Source organism: Phasianus colchicus, chromosome 6 (genome assembly GCF_987193195.1).
Source record: "Phasianus colchicus chromosome 6, bPhaCol1.hap1.1, whole genome shotgun sequence".
In the NCBI taxonomy this organism is placed as follows: domain Eukaryota; kingdom Metazoa; phylum Chordata; class Aves; order Galliformes; family Phasianidae; genus Phasianus; species Phasianus colchicus.
Genome location: NC_143441.1, coordinates 37498474 through 37521242, shown reverse-complemented (window position 1 = coordinate 37521242; position 22769 = coordinate 37498474). Strand labels below are relative to the sequence as shown.

Here is a 22769-nt window from a genome sequence, read left to right as displayed (position 1 = left end):
GATACTTCTGTTCTGCAAATACTGTGGCTTAAATAACCTGAAAAGGAATGCGGTAGTACTGGATAATTACTGTAATAGGAATGCGTCTGTGACTTCAAAGCAATCTTCTAAGGAGAGGGCATTGGATATTCTCTGTAAATGAGTGATGGAAGATGATGGAGTTGAAGCTTTGACTTGCTGTTGAATCATTCATTGTAGCGTGGGTTTGAAATACTAAACCTTCTACTTTCCCAACTGCTAGCAAGTAACAACCGATAACATACCTGTATTTCATTATGAATTGGAAACTAGTTACATATACAACCTATTCAAGTCTACATACAATCTGTTATTATCATCTCTTCCCCTTTGTACAATTCCAGATACTTCTGTAATTTAGCAGCCAGGAAAGCATTCAAACCACCTATGTTTCCACAGGTGTTTAACAGATAGCAACATGTATGCTCTGTTTATTGTTGTGAACGAATGAAATTTGGAGCAACTTCAATTTTCATACATTGATTTATATTTATTTTCATTGTGGCCTTTGTGCATCAACATGTAAACATCTTCCCTTGCCCCACAATTAATAGCCCCCACTAAAACAATTTGTACAGCACGATCTGATTTGCTCTGAACTGTATGGCTTCCTACAATAAAACACTTCAATTTTTATTTTTATTTTTTAGGAAAAAAAAAAAAATAGAACTCCTCCCCCCTCAAAAAAAAAACAAAAAAAACAAAAAAAAACAAAAAAAAAACACCAAAAGTTTCTTAAAAAAATAATTTTTGGTAGCCTGTGTTGGAAGCAAATAACTTGAAGGAAATGTAGGCACAGTCTGGTAAGTAGCTGCCAGAACGAGTGGAAGGAGTTCTCTCACTTGTCTCTCATGAGTACCATTTCTGTCAGTTGAATGAGGGCTTCTCTTTCAGGGGATGGGCGCAGTTTACTGATCTCTCTTGTAGCTTCGTGGCAGTAGCGCTGGGCGAGGTAGGTTGTTTGCTGCACACCGTCACTCTTATGTAGGATAAAAATTAAACACAGTTGATAACTGAGCAGCCCCTTCCTGTCTTTTGCCCCTTATAGTTACAGTGGGTAGTTTTAAAGGTTTTAAAGTCAGTACCCTGAACAATAAGTTATATGTTGAAGGAGAAAGGAAGAGGATTCATTCTTTATCCATTGAATCTTCCCCAAAGCTTTAAAACACCAAAACTTATCAGCACTAAATTTAATTATGCTCATAAAACAACACTTGTATCGGTAAGATATTATCCAGTAAGACTAGAAACTAATTGCTTAACCCCTTCTCTCCTGCCCAAAATAGAAGCATTAAAAAACCCCATGCTGTGCTGACTAGATGCGTGTATTAATTCTGCACAATTATTTACTTTTTTCACATCAGTCAGCTAAAACGGGAGCGAGCACTTCAGTTGCAATCATTAGTTGCTGCTTACATCTGTCAGTGGACGCAGCAACTCTTCAACTGAAGAAACTGAGTTAATCCATGAGCTTTTCATTTTTATTAGGGAGATTTTATGCTATTTGAGAATTAAAAAAAACCAACAATCTATTCAACCCAGTAACTCACATTTCTATTAAAACACTGTGCCAGTAGAGCAGCTGTGGTGTACCAACATGGTACCAACGCACACCTCACATGCTTCTGAACATCTGTTCAAATAATGCAACTCTGCTGTTCTGCTTCAGACACAATGAAATTCAGACTGACTTCAGCCCTTCAGGAAGGAAATATCTGACACCGTTCCTACCTGCAACACGTACTTCCGAGCACGTTCGACATCTCCTGGCTTACTGAATCGTCTCATTATCATGGCATTCATTTCTGGAAACTAAGCACAAAGCAAGAAGTTTTGTACTGCCTGTGAGTAGTTCTCCACGCAGCAGCTGGCTGTGCTAAAGTGGAAAAGAAATGAAGTACAGCTGCCATTCCCTACTGTTGCAGACCCTACAGATTTACTGCAGCAAATTCACACAGTTACCTGCTTTCCTTGCACACCCATGGTTATGAAACCACAGATCTATGCACTCCTTGTTAGGGAACAAGCATGAAATCCCTCACTGTTGTGACACCTCCCTGTTACTCAGAGGCACTCATTGTGGAAGATACATTTAAAAGTTCATTGGTGACTCACAGCCGACTTTCTCTAGATTCCAGCTTTCTTTCCGTGTAATGACAAGTTAATTGCAATGTTCACATTATCCATATTTACAATGATATAGGATTCACACGCATTCACTTTTTATACCTAAGCTTCAAAGAATATAAAAATTCCCAAACCTGAAATGAAAAGCTGTTTTTAGCAGTTACACAGATATAAAGGGTAGTTTATGAGCATTTGACAAGACTGGCTGTAATAAAAATAAACCTTCCTTCTTCAGCTTTTCCACTTAAAGAGTAACTCAAGAAGTAATGTACAGCAGTGTATTTCTTTAAAAAAAAAGAAATAACTTTTCATGGTGTGAACAGGTCTTATGTTGAGCTTGAACGTTTTTGTATTAAGGTCACTCAACGCTGTAGTGAAAAAACTGCATCTCAGCAGAGGATAGAGGACAAGAAGAAAAGGCTGTCACTTGAAAGCTGGACAACATTCAAAGCAGAAGTGTGGTTGTTGGCAAGACAATGTGAGGACTGCCAGAGAAATTAAAGGGTATGCAGGACAGCAGTAACATTCATTCCAAGAGGAGACAGCCTATAAGTAACAATTACATTTTGGACTATCTTCAAGTCCTCGTTCAGGACTTTTTATTTTCAGATAAAAATAGATGAAACTGCTTTCACTAGTGGCACAAATAAGCATTTAGCTCTGGATTTCTTTTTAGCACTTATACTTTGTTTATATATCACTTAAGCCTGTAGTGCTGTTCTTCCAGTTTCTTGAAAACAGCAGGTAATGTTCAGCATAGCTTTCTGTTTAGTGAGGAAACCTTTGCAAGACAATCAAGTTACCTTTCAATGCAAGAACTTACATTTCTCATCTATCAGACACAATGAGAAGAAGTGTTTAGAAGTGACCTATGATGATCAAGTCAGGCTTTAAAATGAAGCGGATAGGTTTTTTTGTATTTCCATATTATTTATTTATAAAATACAAGTAATCAAGTGATAAGTGAGCCTGAAAGAGACAAACAGCAAACCCGAGCAAATTCATAAAATAATAATTTTAATTTAAACAATGCGATATTCAACACCCAAAAGATGGTCAGTTACCCTTTCTCTGCCAAGTCCTTGTCAGTGTCTTTGTACTACATCCTTGCTTCTCCATACAAGTAGATAAAAAAACCCATTACACAACTGCACCCTCTTTCTGTACCTATCTCTCACTGTCCATTTAGACAACTCCAGTTGCTGCTGACTAACAAGATCCTGCTGCTCACCAACAAATTCTGCAATAATAATTCAAGAACGTCTCCATGCCCCCCCAGACACACCTATGGGGAAGAACTGAACACATGGAGGAAGTTGTTCTCAGCATGCATCAGTCTGCACTCCCAAGCAGCTGATAATCCTCCCTTTCCTGTCTATTCTGAGATGCGTGTCCTTGTAAGTACCCAAAGGATGAAGAAACAAATACATGCATACATTCCAGTCTCCCCCTGGGCTCTTTCTGTTAAGAAAGAGGGGACAGTAAATGTTAGAAAGCTGTGTTTTTAAAAGAAATTATTTAAAATTTTTCCCATCTTAAATTCTGAGCAATTCCACTGAGAGAACACAGCCCAGAGCTCTGTCTGGAACTAGTTGTGCCACCTAGCATTTCATGAAGCTTGGAAGGAAAGACTGCTTTCTAAGTCCCAAATCTTTCCTCAGGTAAAGCAGAAGCCTGAGCAAGGCTTTCTCCCTTCTGTGGATTACTACCAATTTTGATGTTCCTTTTGGTGCTACTAGTATTTCTGCATCCTTTTAACTCCTCTAAATCTTCTCATGCCACTAAAAATCCTGACCAATTTTAAACTTATTGTTGTACTCCTTTCACTTATCCAAACTACTTTTACCTCCAGCAGCACAACTGTAAAGAAGGGAAAGCTTCCCATGTTTTCAGCTGTGCTCCAGAATGGATACAAAGCCTAGAACTTGGCAAAAAGGTTACGTAGGCAGCCTGGGGAGAACATGGTGTCTGAGGAAGTAACATGAGCAAGCAGCCAGTGTGCAGAAAATCTCCCAGAATACCTGCACCTTTGCAAAGTCTGGGCATTGAGGGCAGCAAAAGACTAATGCTTTTCTTGCTACAAGGGTCCTAATGGTAAGACTAATTGTGGAGGAAGGTGTCTGTCAATCTGACAACACATGCACACGCACTCAAATTCCAGCTGATACTGAATTCACTGTTCACATGTGCCCAGGCTGTGTTCATCACTTACACAGAAGAAGTGTTACGTGTGAGCTGGATCTCTGTGTGGGTGTGAAGAGCCACGTACATTTTTGGTTTGGGGTAAATGCGTTTCTTTTAACTTACCTGTCGACAAGCGAACAAGACAGGGCCTGTGGCTAACCCAAGCTTGAGATCTGCTGCTGCTGGTTTCCCAAGATGGTCAGCAGACGATGTAAAATCCAGCACATCATCTATTAGCTGCAAGGAAATAACGAAGATTAGCTTAAGGCATTTTTTTTTAAATCCTTGTTAAAATTACATTTATAGAAAGAATTAAGACAGCCCACGTCAGTTTCTAAGACAGTTGGGAAAAGTTAAAGATTCCCCTTATTTCAACAAAAGCACTACCTGAAAAGCAATGCCAACGTTTTTTCCATACTGGTATGCGATCTCGTGAACTTTGGGATCGGGGCAGCCTAGAATTGAAACCTGAAAAGAAAAACAAAACAAGTGAATAGAAAGGTTCAGCCAGGAGCCACTTCTGGCCTGAGACCAGAGGGTGACACAGCAAGCACTAACAGGGAGAATACGGGAAAGGATTAAATGCTGACTCAGCAGCAAATTCTTGCTTATCTCTTGGATACACACGACAGCCAAGCTTATTAGGAAACAAAGCGGAGGAGCAGTGCAGTATTGAGAATATATTCAAGTCTGGTAGGAGATTAGGTTTATTAAATATTCATCAGTTAGAAATTATAATGCACGGATGAAGAGGGAAGAAATAAAGATGCATTGCATATGCAGGCTAATAGTCATATCCAGTCCAGAGACAGATGAATTAAATTTATTACATTTATAAATCAGCCAGGGGATAATTGTAAGTCAGACAACAGATAATTGCACACTGCATGCCTCATAAAAGATCCACAAAATTGGAGGAGTTGCACCCACAGAGGAGGGTCAGTTGAGATAAGATTATTTTTAAGGGTGATGTTATCTGCCTGAAACAGAATTGCTCGGAAGACACCTGATAAGCTTGCAGACAAAGGTATCAAGGGATAAACGGCAAAGAGAAATAAGGTAGTGAATGAAGAAAGCACACCGAGGTAGACAAAAGTATCCCAAAACTGAGATAAATACTTTAACCGAGCAGAGATAGAGGAATTGACTACTTGAGAGAGAGCTTTCGCTAAATAAACTCCACAAAACTGAAATATAGGACTGAGGAACATCTGGGAACTAATATGTCGCCTCAAAGGGAGGGCAGTTATGCTTCTGCACTTATCTATTGATTGCAGAATGAGGTTGGCTATGTTTAAATTGCTTTATTCCCGTCCTCAATGAAGCCATCAGGAATAGGGCACAAAACCCATCCAAGTCTGCTGTGACTGATGGAAGGGGCAAAGATGCATTTCATTTACTGCGAGACTAAGAATGCGCTAGGAAAACCAGGGTGACAAAAATGAGTGAGTAAATTACAAAGATCATCTCTGTAAGGAACACAAAAAGTAGGATCATTAAAAACAAATGTGGGGAAAGAAAAGAATCCCCAACTAAAAGCAGGTCCAGGAATAGCTTTGAGGGTGAACATGAAGATGGAGATGCGAAACAATGTTAGATGCTGAAGGATCGTTGTATTACATATACCCTAATAATGATGCAGTGTATACAAAGTTGGAGACTATTTCATGCTTCAGTGCATTTTGTAACTAAGCACCAAAAAATTCCCAGTCATAGCCTTCATGGATGGGTAACAGCAGACCCCCAGGGGTCTCAGTCATCAACATCTCGCTCTTCCCAGTTTTATTTAAAAGGACAGCATAGCAGGGAAATGACACTACCTATGTCTATTCATATGACATAGGCCATTAAAACTGTGAGCTGCAAATATGGGGCACTCAAGTGGGACTTGCTTGAGACTGTCCAGGGAGAACACCTTGCCCTCTGTACCCTCCTTCTGAAGCTTTTCTCTTAACTAGCAGTATTTGCCCCTCAAAGCTAACATCATCTGCTGCTGTGCAGTGCCTAGAAAACTTTTGGTGCTTCTGTAATACAAAGATCAGCAAGGCAGAGGGACTGCATTTACCCCACGCCAACTTTGCATATTACCAAATTTAATGTAAAGAATTAAAATAATTGAGCAGAACAACATTCAATTGGCAAAATCCTGGTTGACAGCAAAGAGTCAGAGTGGGGACAAACTGGTAGGTGGAGGGAGGAAGGGCTACAGCTGGAGAAGAGCTTCCTCTTGAAGCTGGGAGGTCAGAGTAGAGCTGTCACTGCAGGTGGGCCGTTCTCTGGGAGCACTGACATCACCCACACAGAGAATTACAGCACTGCATGTGCATTTCAAAAACAAAAGCATGAGTTCTTTACACAAGAAAATTCATCACTGCAAAAATGAATTCTTGCATCTTTGCAAGAGAAGACCTTTGTATGTCCTACTTATGTTACAAACATCTCAGAGGACCAAAAAATAAATCCATCAGATTTAACAGACCTATTGCTACTCTCTTACCATGACCACACCATAAACCTGTGGGTCCTCCCATAGGGCTTCTCCAGGATCCAATTTCTAAAATTGCTCTTGTGGATTATTGCCCCCAAATGGACACTCACTGGGATGCAGGCAGGCTTGTCCCAGTCAGCCTGCTGCTCTGGGAGCAATGGGAGTCAGCCTGAGGGCATACTGGCATAATAGAAGACATTTACAAATAAAAATCAGTGCAACAGCATACATATAATTATGTATGCTTAAGTGATAAAGCTGATGCCTTGGAGGTCATCCTATAGCTCCCCAATGTGGGGGTTTGTTGATTAAAAATTTAATCTTGCAAGAATTCAGACATGTCCTCCAGTAAATTCTGATTTAAAAAAATCCTTCCTTATATCAAGTGGAACAAATTCTTCAGAAAGGTTCTTTGAATTCATTCAACCAAGTCAATCTGCCTGGTATTATTTCAAACACACTTTTTAAGACAGAAAATTGTTTCCAATCTTGTGTGTTACTTGACAGCCTATAAACCAATCTTGCCTCCCTACTGACTTCTCTCATCCATAAAATATTCTGCCATCACCTCTGGATACATCCTGATCTTTCACCTGCCATGTGAAAATACAGCAGCTGGGGTTTCGAACACTTGCACATCTGCACTGGTGACTTGTACCCCCAACAGAAGCACCTGCTGCTGGGAAGAAACATGCTTGTCTAAATGACACATGAGATGTTTGCTCTCCAAATCCTTCTCCTAGGGGGGCCATCTTGGAAAGGAAAAGGCTCTGAAATCTTCCCCTTCAGCTGCTCTCCAGCCTTCCTCCACACCCCATCCTGAAGCAGGATCCTACCTTCTTGGTTGCAGCTCACCCAGCTCAGTTTCCAGGTGATTAGCACCACTCTTCCAGTGGAATCCCAGAATAGTTTGGGTTGAAAGAGACTTCTTAAGGTAATTTGGTCCATCCATCTGCTCAAACCAGGGCTTACTTCAGTCAGAACAGGTTGCTGAGGGCTGTATCCAGCTGAGTTCTGACCATCTCCAAGATGGAAATCCCACGCCCTGTATGGGCAACGTGTTCCAGCATTTGACCAAACTCACAAAGATTTTTTTCTCAACACCTAATTGAAAATTTTCATGGAAAAACTCTTCCTTTCACCCTGCATCTCCATCTTCTCCTACACTCTGACACAGCTGGAGACAACATGAGGATTTCCCCTCAGCTTTCTCTACTCCAAGCTGAAGCCAACTCTTGTTATGCTGCATGCTTCAGCCCCCAGCCATCACTGAACTCACCCAACAATGTGAACCTTGGCCTTGTATGAGGGAGCTCAGCTTGGGTACAGTACTGCCAGTGAGGTCTGACATGTGCAAAGCAAAAGAAACCAGCCATACTGTCTTGATGTGCTGGCGATGCAGCCCCTTATGCTTTTAGCCTTCACTGCTACAGGGCCCACTCTCCTCCAGCCTCTTCAAATCCCCTTTGGTAACTCTTAGGAAGGAGGTTAGGAAGGCCCACCTGCTAGAGGAAGACATCTACCCAGCAGCTCCGCATGCAGCAGACAACTCTTTTGACCACAGTTTGCATTTTCATGCATTTTACATGTTCTCAAGTAAAAGTTATCTGTCTCAATATCTGCAGTGTATCTATGGTAATCTTTCTCACAGTAAACAGATTATGAAGAAGAAAACCCCATAGGAACTACTATAAGGAAATTTATTAGCTGACCATCTGATGCCACTATGAGCCTACAGCTTTCATCAGATGTTATTGTAGTCAGCATGCTTAGTTTGAGGATGGGGCAGAGATCCATTTTGCTCGTGGTGTTTCAGCTCCTAGTATTTCAGAGGTATTAATTTCTTCAGCACCACTTCCATACCCTGGCACATGTTTTTTTCAGCAGGAGCCCAGTGCACACATGAAACTGTGAACTAGTTAAAGTAGATGCAGAGCTGCAGTCTGTTCTTTCCTTCAGTCCCTCAGCCAGACCTCCCATACGCAGTCTTGTCTCACTCCCAGAGGCTGCATGCTCTCCCCTACCAAACAAATCCATCTCTTGTGCAACTTCACACTGATCTTGCAACAAGCATGTTTAAATCCCTGTTTGGAAAGTGTGTTATGCAAAATACAAATAGCTTTACAAGGGTTAGGAATTCACATTAAAACCTGATTAAAAACAAGAAAGAATGAGAACCTGCTAAATTTATTTTGCCATCTCCAGCGTGACTGATGACAGACAGAAATTCCATTGCAGATTCATTATTAAATTTTGAACCAGTCACCTGCTGTGATTCTCTGAAAAATGCTTTTCAGTAACTAAGCCTTCAGTGACCCCCTGGGCCATCTGCCATCATTTTCTTTTGCAATGTATTACTTTGGCTGCAACTTTGGTAACATTCCTCCATGTAAAACTATGGTAGAAAGAAACTGAGGACTGGGATGGCTCTAATATTTTGAGCATACTGCTCTGTCAATTAAAAACAATAGTAATTGCTATCTTAAAGGACTTTGGATTCAAGTGCAGTGATGCCTTGGAGACACAGAAGATATCTGAAGCACTGAACAGACGAGTGCTGACAGACTAGTGATTACCTTGCTCAGACATTTTACCAGGAATACTCTGCATTCCTTCTACCCAGTGTACAATTCTAAGATGCCTCCTGAACTAGTTTGACATTCCAGTTAATATTTGTGCTCAGTTACGCACCAAAATTAACCAATGTCTTTTCCTATCATTAAAAGGATTTGAACTGCATCTGGTGACTCGCCCAGTTACGGCTGATGTTCTGTAAATCCATAATCTCCCTCCTTAGTTTTGTCCCAGAAAATAGGATGTGAATACTCTTCATTCCCCAGATGAATTTCCTTTCAAGCTACAATGATGATCCTGGTGATCATCTTCACTGACAGAACTCCCTTCTGATTTATGGTCAAAATGATATGAATGGAAAAGAAAAAACAAAATAAAACATAACAAAAACAAAACAACAAAAAAAAACCACCCAAACTTTTCACTGCTGAGAAAAACAGCAGAGCTCTCCTAATCCATGAAACAGAGGTAGGCATGCATATACAAGTCATGGATACTGTGTCCTGCAAGTATGATCTCACCTTAAGGAGAAATACCTCCTTTGTTTTAATTTATAACATAAATTCTACTACATATAAATGTGCAGAAATTGAGCACTGGAACAATTCAGAACAGTTACTTGAAGAACAGCACCCAAGCACGTGTCCTTCCCATTCACCTGCATCACAACAACAGTAGGGAAGTAAGTGCTTAAATCCTTGATTCTCCTGTGAGTTATGAAAAGGAAAACATTCCAAATAATAGATTTGTGACGAGACCCCCCTCAGTGGGATGGTGATCTTTCTCTCCGTGAAGGTTCTAGTAGAACGACTGTCAAAGCTCATGTAAAATCTTTCTGGGGTTTTTTGGGGGGTAACAGAAAATAATGACGTTCCTTACTATTCCAACTCCCACTAACATAAAGGAATTGCAAAGGGAAATTCTTGCCTGGGTCATTCTATCATCAATACAAGTAATCCAGAAAATTTAAGTTCTCTCCTCTGACCAGAAGAATCTGTAGAATGAAAGATAATTTTCCTCCCCACAAAATGTGTGTCTCTCATTCTACATGATTTTCTGGATAGAAGCAATTTTCAGCTGCTGTCTATGGCACAAATACACAAGTGCTCTGAGAACACAGGAAGATTGACACAGGTTTATAATCTAATACCCCCAGAACTCTCTTGCTATGTCACACACCAGCTATAATTGCTTCCATTAAAGAAAAAGAAAGAAAGAAAGAAAAGAAAAGGATTTCAATCTTATATATAACTCAACGGGGATAAGACTAGTGCATGGCTTCTGCATTTTCTGCACCATGACTAAACAAGTTTTTTTGAATAAGGGTATCATTTTGAATCAGATCCTTCTGTAGTGAATTAACAGAACTGGCTGACAGGTAAAGTTAGATATAGCAGGATCCCAGACAAACCATGCTTGTGTTTTTTGAGAATATAATATGGAGTATATATATGCAAGTTGTTGTTTTCTCCCACTGCTATAATTTGAAGTCCCAGTCTGCACTGATGGGTGGGACCAGATGTCAAAGAAGACTTAAAATCAAATTACAGGATCAAGAATTCTTAACTGACATTAAAAAACACTGCCCCAAACTCGCAGAATTTCATAAATTTGAAGCTGCCACTGTGAACCCTGTTCTGAATATCAATACATCTGCGAATGAATATAAAACAGGAAGAAATGAAAACCAATATTGGAGGCTACCCAGCTGAATTGGGATAAAGCACACAATATCAGACTCATTCTGGCAGAACATCATCTAAAGGCTTTACTTTGGAGCGTCTCCAGAGAAAGCAAAAATAATCAGGAGATGAGCTGTGAAGCTTACAGTACGGTATGTTAACTTTAGAAGAGACAGACGTACATACTGCTTTACAACTGTTTGCTATCAGACTCGCAGTCTTCTTAAAAGTCTTCTCGAGGTAGTGAGCAAATCTCTCATTCTCATTTTCCTTGGAACCCAACTGGAGGAATTCACCTGAAATTTTGCACAGATGGAAGTTTTTATCTGTGGGTTTACTGCTGAAGCAAACAAGCCTGAAGATAAAAATAGAAAAAGACCTTACCACGCACCAGATCTTCAATCACCTGAGTTAGAACAGAGATGATAGTAGTGTTTCCAATTCGTGCTAAAGCTAAGGAAGCAGCTGATAGGATGAAATCACCAGCTAGAACTGCCTAAGAGTTAAAAAGAAAAAAAAAGGAAAAAGAAAAATCTTTTGTTTTCCTGCAAGTATTAGTATATATGATACAACTTCCTTTATTTTTGGCACACCTTCTCACATCACATCATTTTCCTACCTAAAGCATACATTTCTCATTGTAATAGAGAGAAAGCAGAAGATAGCCAAGCGTTAAAATTGGAACCATTTCTCAGTTTCTATCTTATACTGCTGGTTAAATTTTTCTGCATAAGTAGTGCTCTCTCACTGTGTAACACCTGAATGTGTTTTCGTGTTAAGTTTGAAGCATTTCATCTCTATCTGACTGTTCTGCTGTGACTGTTATGCCATGTCAGCTCTGTACTGCCTCGATCAGTTCTGATGTACCAGTAATTACCTTTCTTCCTTACATGTTCTGATTAAGGCCTTCCTTCACTCCGTGAAGAAGCAGCACTCAAGAAGAGTGAAGAATAACCTCATGCTGACCAGAAAATGTTTTGCATGCATCACTGAAACAGTCCAACCTACTGTGTTTTGAATGAGGTACAACTTCAAAAGTGAAAGACTCGGGGAAGTTGAAAGCATTAAGAGCCACTCTACAATCACAGCTTCTCTAATGCTTCCAAAAGTTTAGTAACAGAACACCCATTAGTCTTACCTGGACACAATGCTTCACACTTTTTCTGGATTATCCCAAGACTGTGCCCAGAGATAGAAACATGACAAAGAGCCTGGATGTTTCTGCTCTGCCAGAATTAAAATGCAATCCTTCCACCCTCACCTTCCTCTCTCCCCAGATCTGGTTGACTGTCATTTTTCCTCTGCGAGAATTTGCATCATCAATAACATCATCATGAACGAGGCTAGCTGTGTGGATCATCTCTGCAATTATGGCCACAGAGCGCTGGCTTGCTTGCACCTCCCTAAAATGAAAAACAAGGTTTGACATTTAATTAAATACATTTTGTGTGCTGCAGTGCAACTACAAGAAATCTCTACTAAAACCACCCAAAACATATTTTGCTGAAAACAGCTGTTGCAGCTTTTCCATGGTCTGAACCCCATCTTTCAAACCTGAAATTAGGAAGACAAGAGAAAGTAAGATTATGTTAGTACAACAAGCACAACGCAACGTTTCCAACCTTGTTAGGCCCTTTTCTGTCTTGCTCCATTAACAGCGTTGCGAAACTCCTCAGTTACTGACTATAATCCTGCTAAATCCATACTGCAATAAATAGCACAGCATTAAGGATGCTTCATTCCAAGAAGACAGAAATCAGGAAAAGGGCAAAGAAAAAGATGCCAAGTAGCATTGTAGCAGAGTTCAAAGTTTTCCTAATCTCCCTGTTGCTCTGCTCTAAGATGCAGCACCACAAACTCTCCCAAGCTGGTTAACACTACAAACCAGCAAGCTGGAGAGATCAGCAGACAAAGAAAACCTTTATTCTACATCTGAATACATAATTTGCTGATCTTATCCTTTTATTTTATCTGATTCTAAGACTTCAGAGGTCTTCAAAAGCCTGAAGAATTAACCAGAATTATACTGCAATCATTTTAGGGCTGTAAACACAAACTACCTAACACCTACGGAAATTCAGCCTTTGGGAAGAACCAACACTGATGATTCAACTCTCAGTAGTTCACATTTACTTTATTTTTCAAACTAGGTGAAAAAGACCTAGGTGGAAGAACATAAAGACAACTACCTATGGACCAAGGCTGGCACAATGAACACAAAAGACCTGTCCTAGCTCAGAAAAAGCACCATCGACCCTACTACCCAAATGCCTTGTTTTATTATCTACATTGTCTCTGGTCTCATCAAAAGCTGCATGCAGGATCCCAGAAATGCTACCCCTATCAGCTTTGCCCTATAGCCCTAACAATCCCACATGGATGAGAAAAAAATAGAACAGGTAACATTACTTCTGATATATAAACACCTTACTTGTAGTATACAATTAGCAGAGCAAATAACACCATTTTCGAGCAGAACAGAATAAGAAGTGAGAAAAAGAACTGAGATAAAGCAGAAGTTAATCATTTCAGCTCAACTGAATGAAATCTAAAATTTTGCACTGCCTAGTCTATTAAAATCTAGCGATTAATCACTAAATGAAAGAACATCTTGCAGTCTGCTGACATAACACAGTGTTCTGACACCTACCTCTATGCAGAACTATGCATTGCTGTCAGTGGGAGTTCTACATCCTGAACAATAGCAGGATGTGTGGCTCACAGGCTGTGAAAATGTAGCTTTTGAATAACACAAAAGTAAGAGCTGGAAACCTTCATAGCTGTTTGATGGTAAGTTTCACTGTGGACTAGTAATTTAGTCAAGTTCTAGTTCAGTCTAAGCAGTTTTCAAGAAAATACTTGTTACTAAGTAGGAGAACTTACCTTCAAACAACTGTAAAAGTCTCCAGTCTCTTTCATGCACGGGTCTCCTTTTGGGGACTCCCTTTTTCATTAGTTATGTCAGCAGACTGGACTTCCTGCTGGGAAGTAGCAGTAAAGGGCAACACTCACAGACACGCCAATATTTTCAGTAGTATGAATGCAGCACAAGCACAGACATTTCAAAAACAGGTTTTGAAAATTCTGTTTTACAGTGCAGTTCATTTCTGACAATGACCAAAAATGGCACGGTTAATGTGTCTGGCTTCTTATAAGTTATATCACATGTGATAATTCAACCTGGAGGCTTTTTATAAAGCTGCTATTTCCGGAAGTTCTCCAGCAAGGTTCTTCCCATCTATGGCCAGAAATTTTGCAGTAGCTTCCTACAAACACCTTGTAAGAAAAAAATTGGAATCAGAGCATGCCTACTTTAGGGAAAACACAAAAGAAATGGGATCTTCCTTTTTCCCTGTCATTTTTCATTCAGCTCCGCCTGCAAAACAAAAGCAAAAAGTACCGGTAGAAACTCAGGTCAGGAGGTAACTGGATCACCACGAGTCCATTGAGTGCAGTGATGCCATTTTTAGGTCATTCTCAGAATAAAAGCACCCCAAAGTGGTATATATTACAAATATATTCTGTGTAACCATAACTTCATCTTTTAGAAATGAATATAATGCACGTGTAAGTCCTTGACTACATTCTACTTTTCAACAGGATCCCTTGCTTGATTCTGCAGCAATCATTCACAGGCACACAGTACCACAGGGAACCAGAACTTGCTTCAAATGCACTGAACAAGACCAAGGCCGATCTTACAGGTGAACAAAATTTCTGCCTTCCAAACCAACACGATATTAACAGCTGCAGCAAGGTGCTTTGCTATGTGTATGCCAGTAGGTAAATATTGCCAGTTAGAAGGCCGGAAACTTGCAACAGAACTTGCAAAATTTCTGTTGTACAATCACACTCCTCTAAGTACATTTCTGCTGTTAAGTTCATGTGGCTAAAAGAAAGTAACACTTCAGAAACACAGCCTATGACACAGAAGGACACTACAAACTAATGGAAGTGTAGAGAAGGGATGTGTTAACCAGGAACAAATTACAGAACAACTGAGAGCAGCAAATAGTAGAGGCATCTGACAATGAAGAAGGAAAGCAAAGAGGGCTAGGGTTGCTGGCAGATCCCCATATGACAGGAAATATTCACTCCAGTTTGGCTTTGTCATTATATTTAAGTATTTCTCCTAACATTTTGATAGATTTATTTCCCTTTTTTTTCCTCCTTAAACATTTTGTACTCACTATTTTTTTTCTGTCAAGATGCCTCTGTACTTCTTTGTCTTTCTTTTTGTTTGTCTCTCATTTCAGTTGCAGAAATAGACAAAAATTCCTATACACAAACACCCTTGGAGAATATATCTTAAATAGAAACAGAGGACCCATCAGGTTAGGTGATAATCCTGTGAAATTCTGCACTCAGGTGTCATGTGAAGAAATGTCAGAGGATGTGTGAAACTGAGGGTTTGCATGACCTCAGCTTCAACTCTTCACAGTAATTTTCATCCTCACACAAAGATAAGTTGCTGTCATTAAACAAACAAACAAAAAAAAACAACCAAAAAATGAAGACTCAGAGCTGGACTTCTGACAATTGGTATTCAAGGATAAGAGAAAAATAAAACCATACTAGCACAGAACAGCCTGAATGCTTTGGAAGATTATTTTTTGACAATATTTTGGATTCATTATGGCCTCGTACAACAGTCATTCTCTTTACAATGACTAAAACAAAGCAACCTTACTGTAGAATGCCAGCTAACCTGCTAGGGGCATTCTATGTAGCTAACCTTCTCAAATCTAAACTCAAAAGATCACATCACTTATCAGTAAGCAGAGCTATCTGGGTATCTGTCTCCATTCCCTAAGAAATTTCATCCATTCTCGTGGGGCTCTGTGAAGACTGAGAGGTCACTGTGGACTGCTTCAAAAGATCAGGATTCATATCCTTATGAAGTTGTGTTGTTATTTTAATAACCAAGCAAGGAAGAGTAGTACCTTTTCAAGTAGTACTGTACGAAAGGAAAACAAAGCAAAAAGAACCTAGAAAAAACAACAAAAAACAACTGAAGAACCAGCAAAAGCATGCTGGATCCAGAAAATTATAGGCAGCTGAGAAGGGCAGCATGATCTGGGTTGTAGTAAATGGTGCTACATCAGACTGGCCTCCAGTCACTAGCAGGTCTCCATTTTAGGGTCAGTTCTCTTTAATGTCTCTTAAATTTGGATGTGGGATTAGAGGGTGTTTTGAGTAAGTTTGCTGATGATACTAAACTGGGAGGAGCTGTTGACTTCACTGAGGGTGAAGAGGCCTTGCAGGCCTCTAGGCAAATGAGAGAGCTGGGCAATCACACAGAGTTTAACAGAGCAAGTGCTGGATTCTGCACCTGAAAAGAGGCAACCCTGGCTATTACATACAGACTGGGGGTATGGCACTGGAGAGGAGTGTTGCTGAAAGAGACCTAAGGGGTCCTCAGAATGGCCTGGGTTGAAAAGGACCACAATGACCATCTTGTTTCAACCCGCCCCCACTGTGCGCAGGGTCATCAACCACCAGACCAGGCTGCCCAGAACCACATCCAGCCTGGGTCCTGGTTGACAGCAAGTTGAACACGAGTCAACAGTGTGCCCAGGCAGCCAGGAAGGCCAACTGCACGCTGTGGTGCATCAAGCACTGCATGGCCACTGGGGGAGGGAAGGGACTGTCCTGCTCTACAATGCACTGGTGCGGCCTTAGCTTGAGCAGCACACAGCTTTGGGCACCACAGTATGAAAAGGACACAAAACTATCACAGAGTGTCCAAAGAAGAGCTACAAAGACGGTGAAGCGTCTGGAGTGGCATGAGGAGCAGCTGCGGTCCCTGGCTGTGCTCAGCCCAGAGCAGAGGAGCTGAGGGGAGGCCTGATGGCGGCTGCAGCTCCTCACAGGGAGCGGAGGGCAGCGCTGAGCTCTGCTCTGTGTGACAGCGACAGGGCCCGAGGGAACGGCATGGAGCTGTGTCAGGGGAGGGCCTGAATCAATACTAACTGAGCTGGGGTCAGGGAATGGTTCTGCACCAGAAGGTGTTCAGGCACTGGAACGGGCTGCCCAGGGCTGTGGTCACGGCACCAAGTTGCTGTAATTCAAGAGGCATCCAGATAAAGCTCTCAAGACACATGATCTGATTTTTTTGTGGTGCTGTGTGGAGCCAGGACTTGATGGCCCTTATGAGTCCCTTCCAACTCGTGATATTCTATGATTCTAAGATGAAACAAATTCAACAGCAGTCATACAAGCCCCTGAGGCAGAATTTTATATATATATATATATATATAAAAGTTAAACATAAAAGATAAACAGCATAGGAAATGGGCTCACCCCACAAGTCTATGGATGTTCTGTCCACTATCTGATTACATGTGTGGGAACCAAAGTAAAACAAGTCTGGGAAAAGAATCAACACTAACTGAGCAAAAGCATGATAAAATGCTTTAAGAGAAATGACAAGTTGAAAGAGGAGGAACATCTCAAAACAACCAACCAACCCAACAAAAAAAACCAACACCAACCCAAAAACAAGCAACAAGAGAGGCAGAATGGAAAGCAAAGGCTGTTTTTTTCCCCTCTCAGATCTACAACAGAGTAGCAGAGTAGCAAAAATGCAGTTTGCTTCTCTACACTCATGAACAGTAAAAAGATGGAAGAACAATTTGTCAACCAAAAGTAGTAATTCTGTAAGAAGCAATCATGAAATTACTGTGTGAGCTGGAAGTATACATATAGATGAAACAGGTGTTAACACACAGCCTGCCTCAAGAAACTTAAAAGCAAAGAGAAAAAAATGCATATGAAACTTCACTAATTCACATACCAAGTAGGTATGCAAAATATGAAAGCATATTCTTTCACACGGCTTACCCAACCCTCAAAAGATGTTGGACATCATGCAGCAGCCAAAAGGCTTGCATAAACTTATATGAATTTCAGTTACAATTACAGTCTTTAAGAAAAGTGCCATGAAGCAAAGAGGAAGATAAATACTCCGGGATTTCATTCTCTTCCTTTATTGAAACCTTTCTGTTCTTCCTACTCAGAATTTCATTCATTCATTCATTCATTCATTCATTCATTCATTCATTCATTCATTCAAAAAAAAAAAAAAAAAAAAAAGAAAAAACTAAACATGACAGAGATGGTGACTCGGCCTCTTCTCATAAAAGGTACACTTAAATTAATGAGACTTTTAAACATCAAGCATAGTTTGGAGGTGCTGACAAAAACTGAGAGATGTACAAAAGCTGTCAAATGACACAGATATCTATAAATCCGTGTTGGTGCTGAGGGTACTGGACTTAGTAATATGTAGCATTCAGAGTCTGAGATCACACTTTCTCATCGGCACAGGGCAGATGTCAAAGTGGTCCTGACTGTTTAAAGACAGCATAATGCATGGACAGATGTATATGCATGAGCATATACATGTTAAAAGGCAGCAAATACGATTTGAACAAAAAAAAAAAAAAAAAAAAGAGCAAAAAGTAAATGCAGTTCTTCCTATGGCTAATTACTGTCTTTGATTCAATCATCACATCTGATGTTATATGCTTCTTTACATCAAGTCTGGACTTCTTAGTATTGCTTGTACACTACATAATTTTATTGATAAACTTCTCATACAACACATTAGAATGAGATAGAACTATCTTTTCCATTACTCTGACCAGATGGCTGTTACAAAAACTCAGTTTCAATTGTTAAAACTCTCCTAAATTTCCATCCTGAACACATTTATTCTTATCAATACTGTACATTGTTTTAAATAGCTTTCTTCCTGCAGATTCACCCTGATTATCCTTGCAGTCCATCCCTAATCTTTCTTTAAACACAGGAATCATGGAACTGATGATTTCACAAAGCACTGTATGGTTATATCAGCTCTTCCTTAGCTGAACTGGCTTTTTTGTGATCGATGCACACAAGGATCACTTCAAGGTTTTTCACCAAGAAGGTATCTGCAAATCTCACTGACGTTATTCCCTAATGGGACGCTTGTGAGCCTCCAAGCTCAAACAGAAAATCTTGTTTAATTGTTCTACCTTTCATTCCACCACAGATGGCAAGTCATCAAGAATGACTGTCATCAGAAAGTGCCACTGCCACACTCATGCCAAGAGCACTCGTAAAAATATTAAGCAAATCAGTGCTGTGACAATGGATGTCCCTGATGACTTTCAGTAATATTATTTCTTCTTTTTACATCTTTGTCACTGTCTCAGAGTGGTACTGTACAGAAAACTGAGTTAAGCTGAAGTGAAATTCGTTGGTCCAAGACAAGCTGGCACACGCAGGACAGGATATTGCCAATTAGGTTTTTCTTTCTCCTTAGAAATTGTATTCACATAGGAAGGGAGAAAATGTCACTGGTATACTGGGAAAGGTGCCGTGTCAAGCCACAAAATATATGCTGTGCTCTAAGGTATAAAAATCAAATAATCCAACAAGGCACTAAGTTATCACTAAGGAGATGATGGTGCAGTAGCTGGGAAATCCCTTAAGATCAATAAATTAGTCAAGACACTTCTGGCTAGGGACCAAAAATGTCATACTTGAAATTCTATGAGGGCAGACTGGAAACATAACTGGAATGCAGAGAGCACTTCAGCCAACATTTTACCTCAAAACACAAACAAAACTGACAGGAATATGTGGAAAGAAGTATCTGCTGTCAGGCAGAGCAAGGAGTGATGTTCTACTCTGCCAAAACTCCTCAAACTGAAAACCATGAGGGTAACAGCAGAATCTTTGAATAAAGAACCTGACATTAAAGCATACAAATCTGCTCCCAAAGTCGGGGAACCTCTGGCTGTCTCAATGTCTCACAGCATCAAATACAATTATATTACCTGCTTGATGTCTTTTCTGTGTAATAACAAGTACACATTATGAAAGTCCCTTCTTGCAACAAAGTTCTCATCTGTTCAAGAGTTTAAAAGCTACAAAAATGGTTACAACTGAAAAACAGTTAATAGAGTTTCTAAGAGTGTTACAGATTCTAACAAACCATTTATGTAAGAAGCTACAATTTGCTAAAAGCCTTACCAGAATTTGACAAGACTGTTTTCCATCATCAGTTAAAATGGAGGTACAGCCCATAGTTTCTCACCTCGAAGCATAAAACAAAACCAGTAGTCCATTTTGCACTGCTAAATTCAAAAATACATCTTCAAAATGGAATTTAAACTCAGGCTTTATTGAGGAACATTTTATTTCCATAAAGTTACTACACGTATTTTTGGGGAAATGCAGGAATGATGCATTTCAAGTATGATCTAAGTCCATACACTCAAGAGCAACTGACTCACCTGGAATTGCTATGGTGAATGTTGCAAGCCCTTGCCATTAGCACCACAATCATTGGTCGAAAGGCCTTTCCTTTCCCATCAAAGTAATATTCACACATTTCCCTAAGTTCAGCAGTAGATACAAGTAACTCCTACAGAAAGGAAAAGATGATACCAGCATTAAAGTCACAAAGCCAATCTTACAGTTCAAGTAGTATGCACATAAAAGGTTATTGCCTTTTTCATTCACCCAACCTAAGTTGATGTCATTTTTACTTTTCATTGTAATCTGAAATACAATTAATGTATTCAAGCACTGTAAGTCAGGAAAAACAAAAATTGCATTCTGGTTCTATACAATATGTCAAAATGCGCTCTTTACTTCCAGATAAGTTCACAAACAGCTTTTCATAAACATGAAGAACAGTCCGTAAGTAACTATCCTCCACAACAGTTGCAATTAAAGTCAGAATCATTACAATATCCCAGAACAGTCACCAAAACTCCTTACCTTTTTAATATCCTCATAGAGATTCTTCAAGTCTTTTCTGCCAAGTTGAAAAGGGTCTTGGTATTTTTCATCACTAACTGTCTTACTGCAGCTGCACTTGTGGGCTGTACTTGTATGATAAAACCTGGTAACAGTGTTTTTCAAAAGAGTAATATTGTTAAAAGCCAACTTCCCTTGATTGTACAAACAGAAGCCTTTCAAAGCACACCTTCCTCCATCTTTTCCCTCTCCCCCTTCCCCCACTCCCCCAAAATAGTGAAATAGCTAAAAGATAAACACAAGACATCAAAATACTCATTTTAACCAACTAATGAGGAAGAAGGACAGCAAGGCTACTTGTTGATGATTGTAGACTTTTAGGAGCCAGCAAAGTGCAGCATTTAGAAACCAATAATCACCATCCTCTGCAGGCACTCATGCACTTAACAGATTACAGAAGCCTCCTGGGTAGCAAACTACACTGCTCTCAGCTTATTCCTTTTGAACACACTGTACAGTACAGTGTACAGTTGTAGATGAAGCCTTCATCTTCTAGCAATACAATTATTCTGCAGATTTCTTCCCACTCCTAGACAAATATTCCTGGCTTGGATTTGAAAGTTTCCCTTTACACTTGAGATGGCCTGACCTAAGTTATACATTAAATCAATACTTCCAGTTGCTATCATGATCCCATGTGGTGATAAGGGTCAAAGTTCTACCTGCATACATCAAGGTACACTATACCTGGGCCTCATTATTTCTTTATATTCACTGGAGCTGAAGGTTATGGTTCTTAAGTGTGTCTTGTTTTCCAAAATGAATTTCATGATTTGAGATGAGCTTTGCCCACTGCCCTTCTGAATGGAGGACTCAGACTCCAGCCCAACACCACAACAGTGGTCTAACGTGGAATTATCCAATGTTCTGTAGCAAATAACCCTACTTTCAGTCTGTGCTTATGGCTCAGGGTGACTACACAGTTCAGCCAGTAACTACGTCTTTACCAACCATGGAACGAGCGCCTCCAACTTACCGCCAAGATATACTACACAGTTTTGGAAATGACCATACTGAGCTTCTTTGGGGAAAGTGACACATCTGTGCAAAGAAAAATCAAGGTGAATTTCAAAAACAGAATTTAAAATGGATGGAAAACATCTAATTACAAAAACAAGCGTTCAGCACCTCCCTATTTCTTCCCTGAGCGGCTCAGCGGCAAAGGCAGCCTCATAATCCCCTGTGCATCACGTGAAGCACCGCTGCCCCTGCGTCCATGAGATCCCGACTTACAGACTTCTGCTCAGGCGCAGTGAACTTTCTCCCCTCGCAGGAGCAGCCAGCAAAGCGCTCAGTGCGCTTCCAGCGAGCAGTGCTTGCTCTTGCACTCACGGAAGTGCAGTTTTCAAACGTTCCCCGCCTTACAGACAAATCCAGGCCGCACCGCTCGCACAGAAGGGGACGGGAGCTTTCTGTAAAACGCCGCACTAGCTTTAGAACGTACGCTCTGTTTTCCCCTGAAGCCGTTTATAATTCGGCTCGCTCCCGGCTATGATTTACACCTACACCCGGCGGACGCCAAGAACGTAACCCCAAAGCCGACGGTGTCCTCAGACACCCTTTAGCAGCCCTCGGCGCGGCTCGGACCCCCGGGCCCCGCACCCGTCGCGCCGCCCGGAGCACGCGGAGCCGCCTTCCCGCCACGCCCGGCTCGGCGCTCCTTCCTCGGGCCCCGCCGCCCCATTCATCGCCGGTGACCTCCAGGCGCCCGCCGCACTCACCGCGGCGCGCAGGGCGGGCGGCGGTGCGCGTGGGCCGGGACCCGGCGGGAGGAGAGGCGGCGCGGGGCCGAGCGGCGGCGCCCGGCGGCAGAAAGCGCCGCACCGCCACCACCAGCGCAAGGCCATGCTGTCCCCGGCAGCGCCGGCAGCGCCGTCCTC

The 22769-nt window shown here is 40.9% G+C and overlaps 1 protein-coding gene across 3 annotated transcripts; it reads right to left on the bottom strand.

The window, feature by feature from the left end:
* Window positions 1–53: 53 nt before the first annotated feature.
* PDSS1 (decaprenyl diphosphate synthase subunit 1) lies at window positions 54–22764 on the bottom strand. 3 transcript variants are annotated; one of them, XM_031614536.2, is made up of 11 exons: window positions 22611–22764; window positions 21866–21930; window positions 20851–20974; window positions 20361–20491; window positions 12335–12476; window positions 11458–11569; window positions 11260–11369; window positions 4717–4797; window positions 4453–4566; window positions 1750–1830; window positions 54–997 (listed from the first exon to the last, which is right to left on the bottom strand). In XM_031614536.2, the coding sequence occupies exons 1-11, from the start codon at window positions 22734–22736 to the stop codon at window positions 857–859; spliced, it is 1227 nt and encodes a 408-aa protein (XP_031470396.1). In that variant the 5' UTR covers window positions 22737–22764; the 3' UTR covers window positions 54–856. The 3 variants fall into 3 exon arrangements, with proteins under 3 accessions (XP_031470396.1, XP_089999121.1, XP_031470397.1); XM_090142995.1 differs by lacking the exon at window positions 22611–22764 and adding an exon at window positions 22123–22137; XM_031614537.2 differs by lacking the exons at window positions 20851–20974; window positions 21866–21930; window positions 22611–22764 and adding an exon at window positions 13957–14051 and having other exon boundaries at window positions 20361–20424.
* Between the last annotated feature and the right edge of the window lie 5 nt (window positions 22765–22769).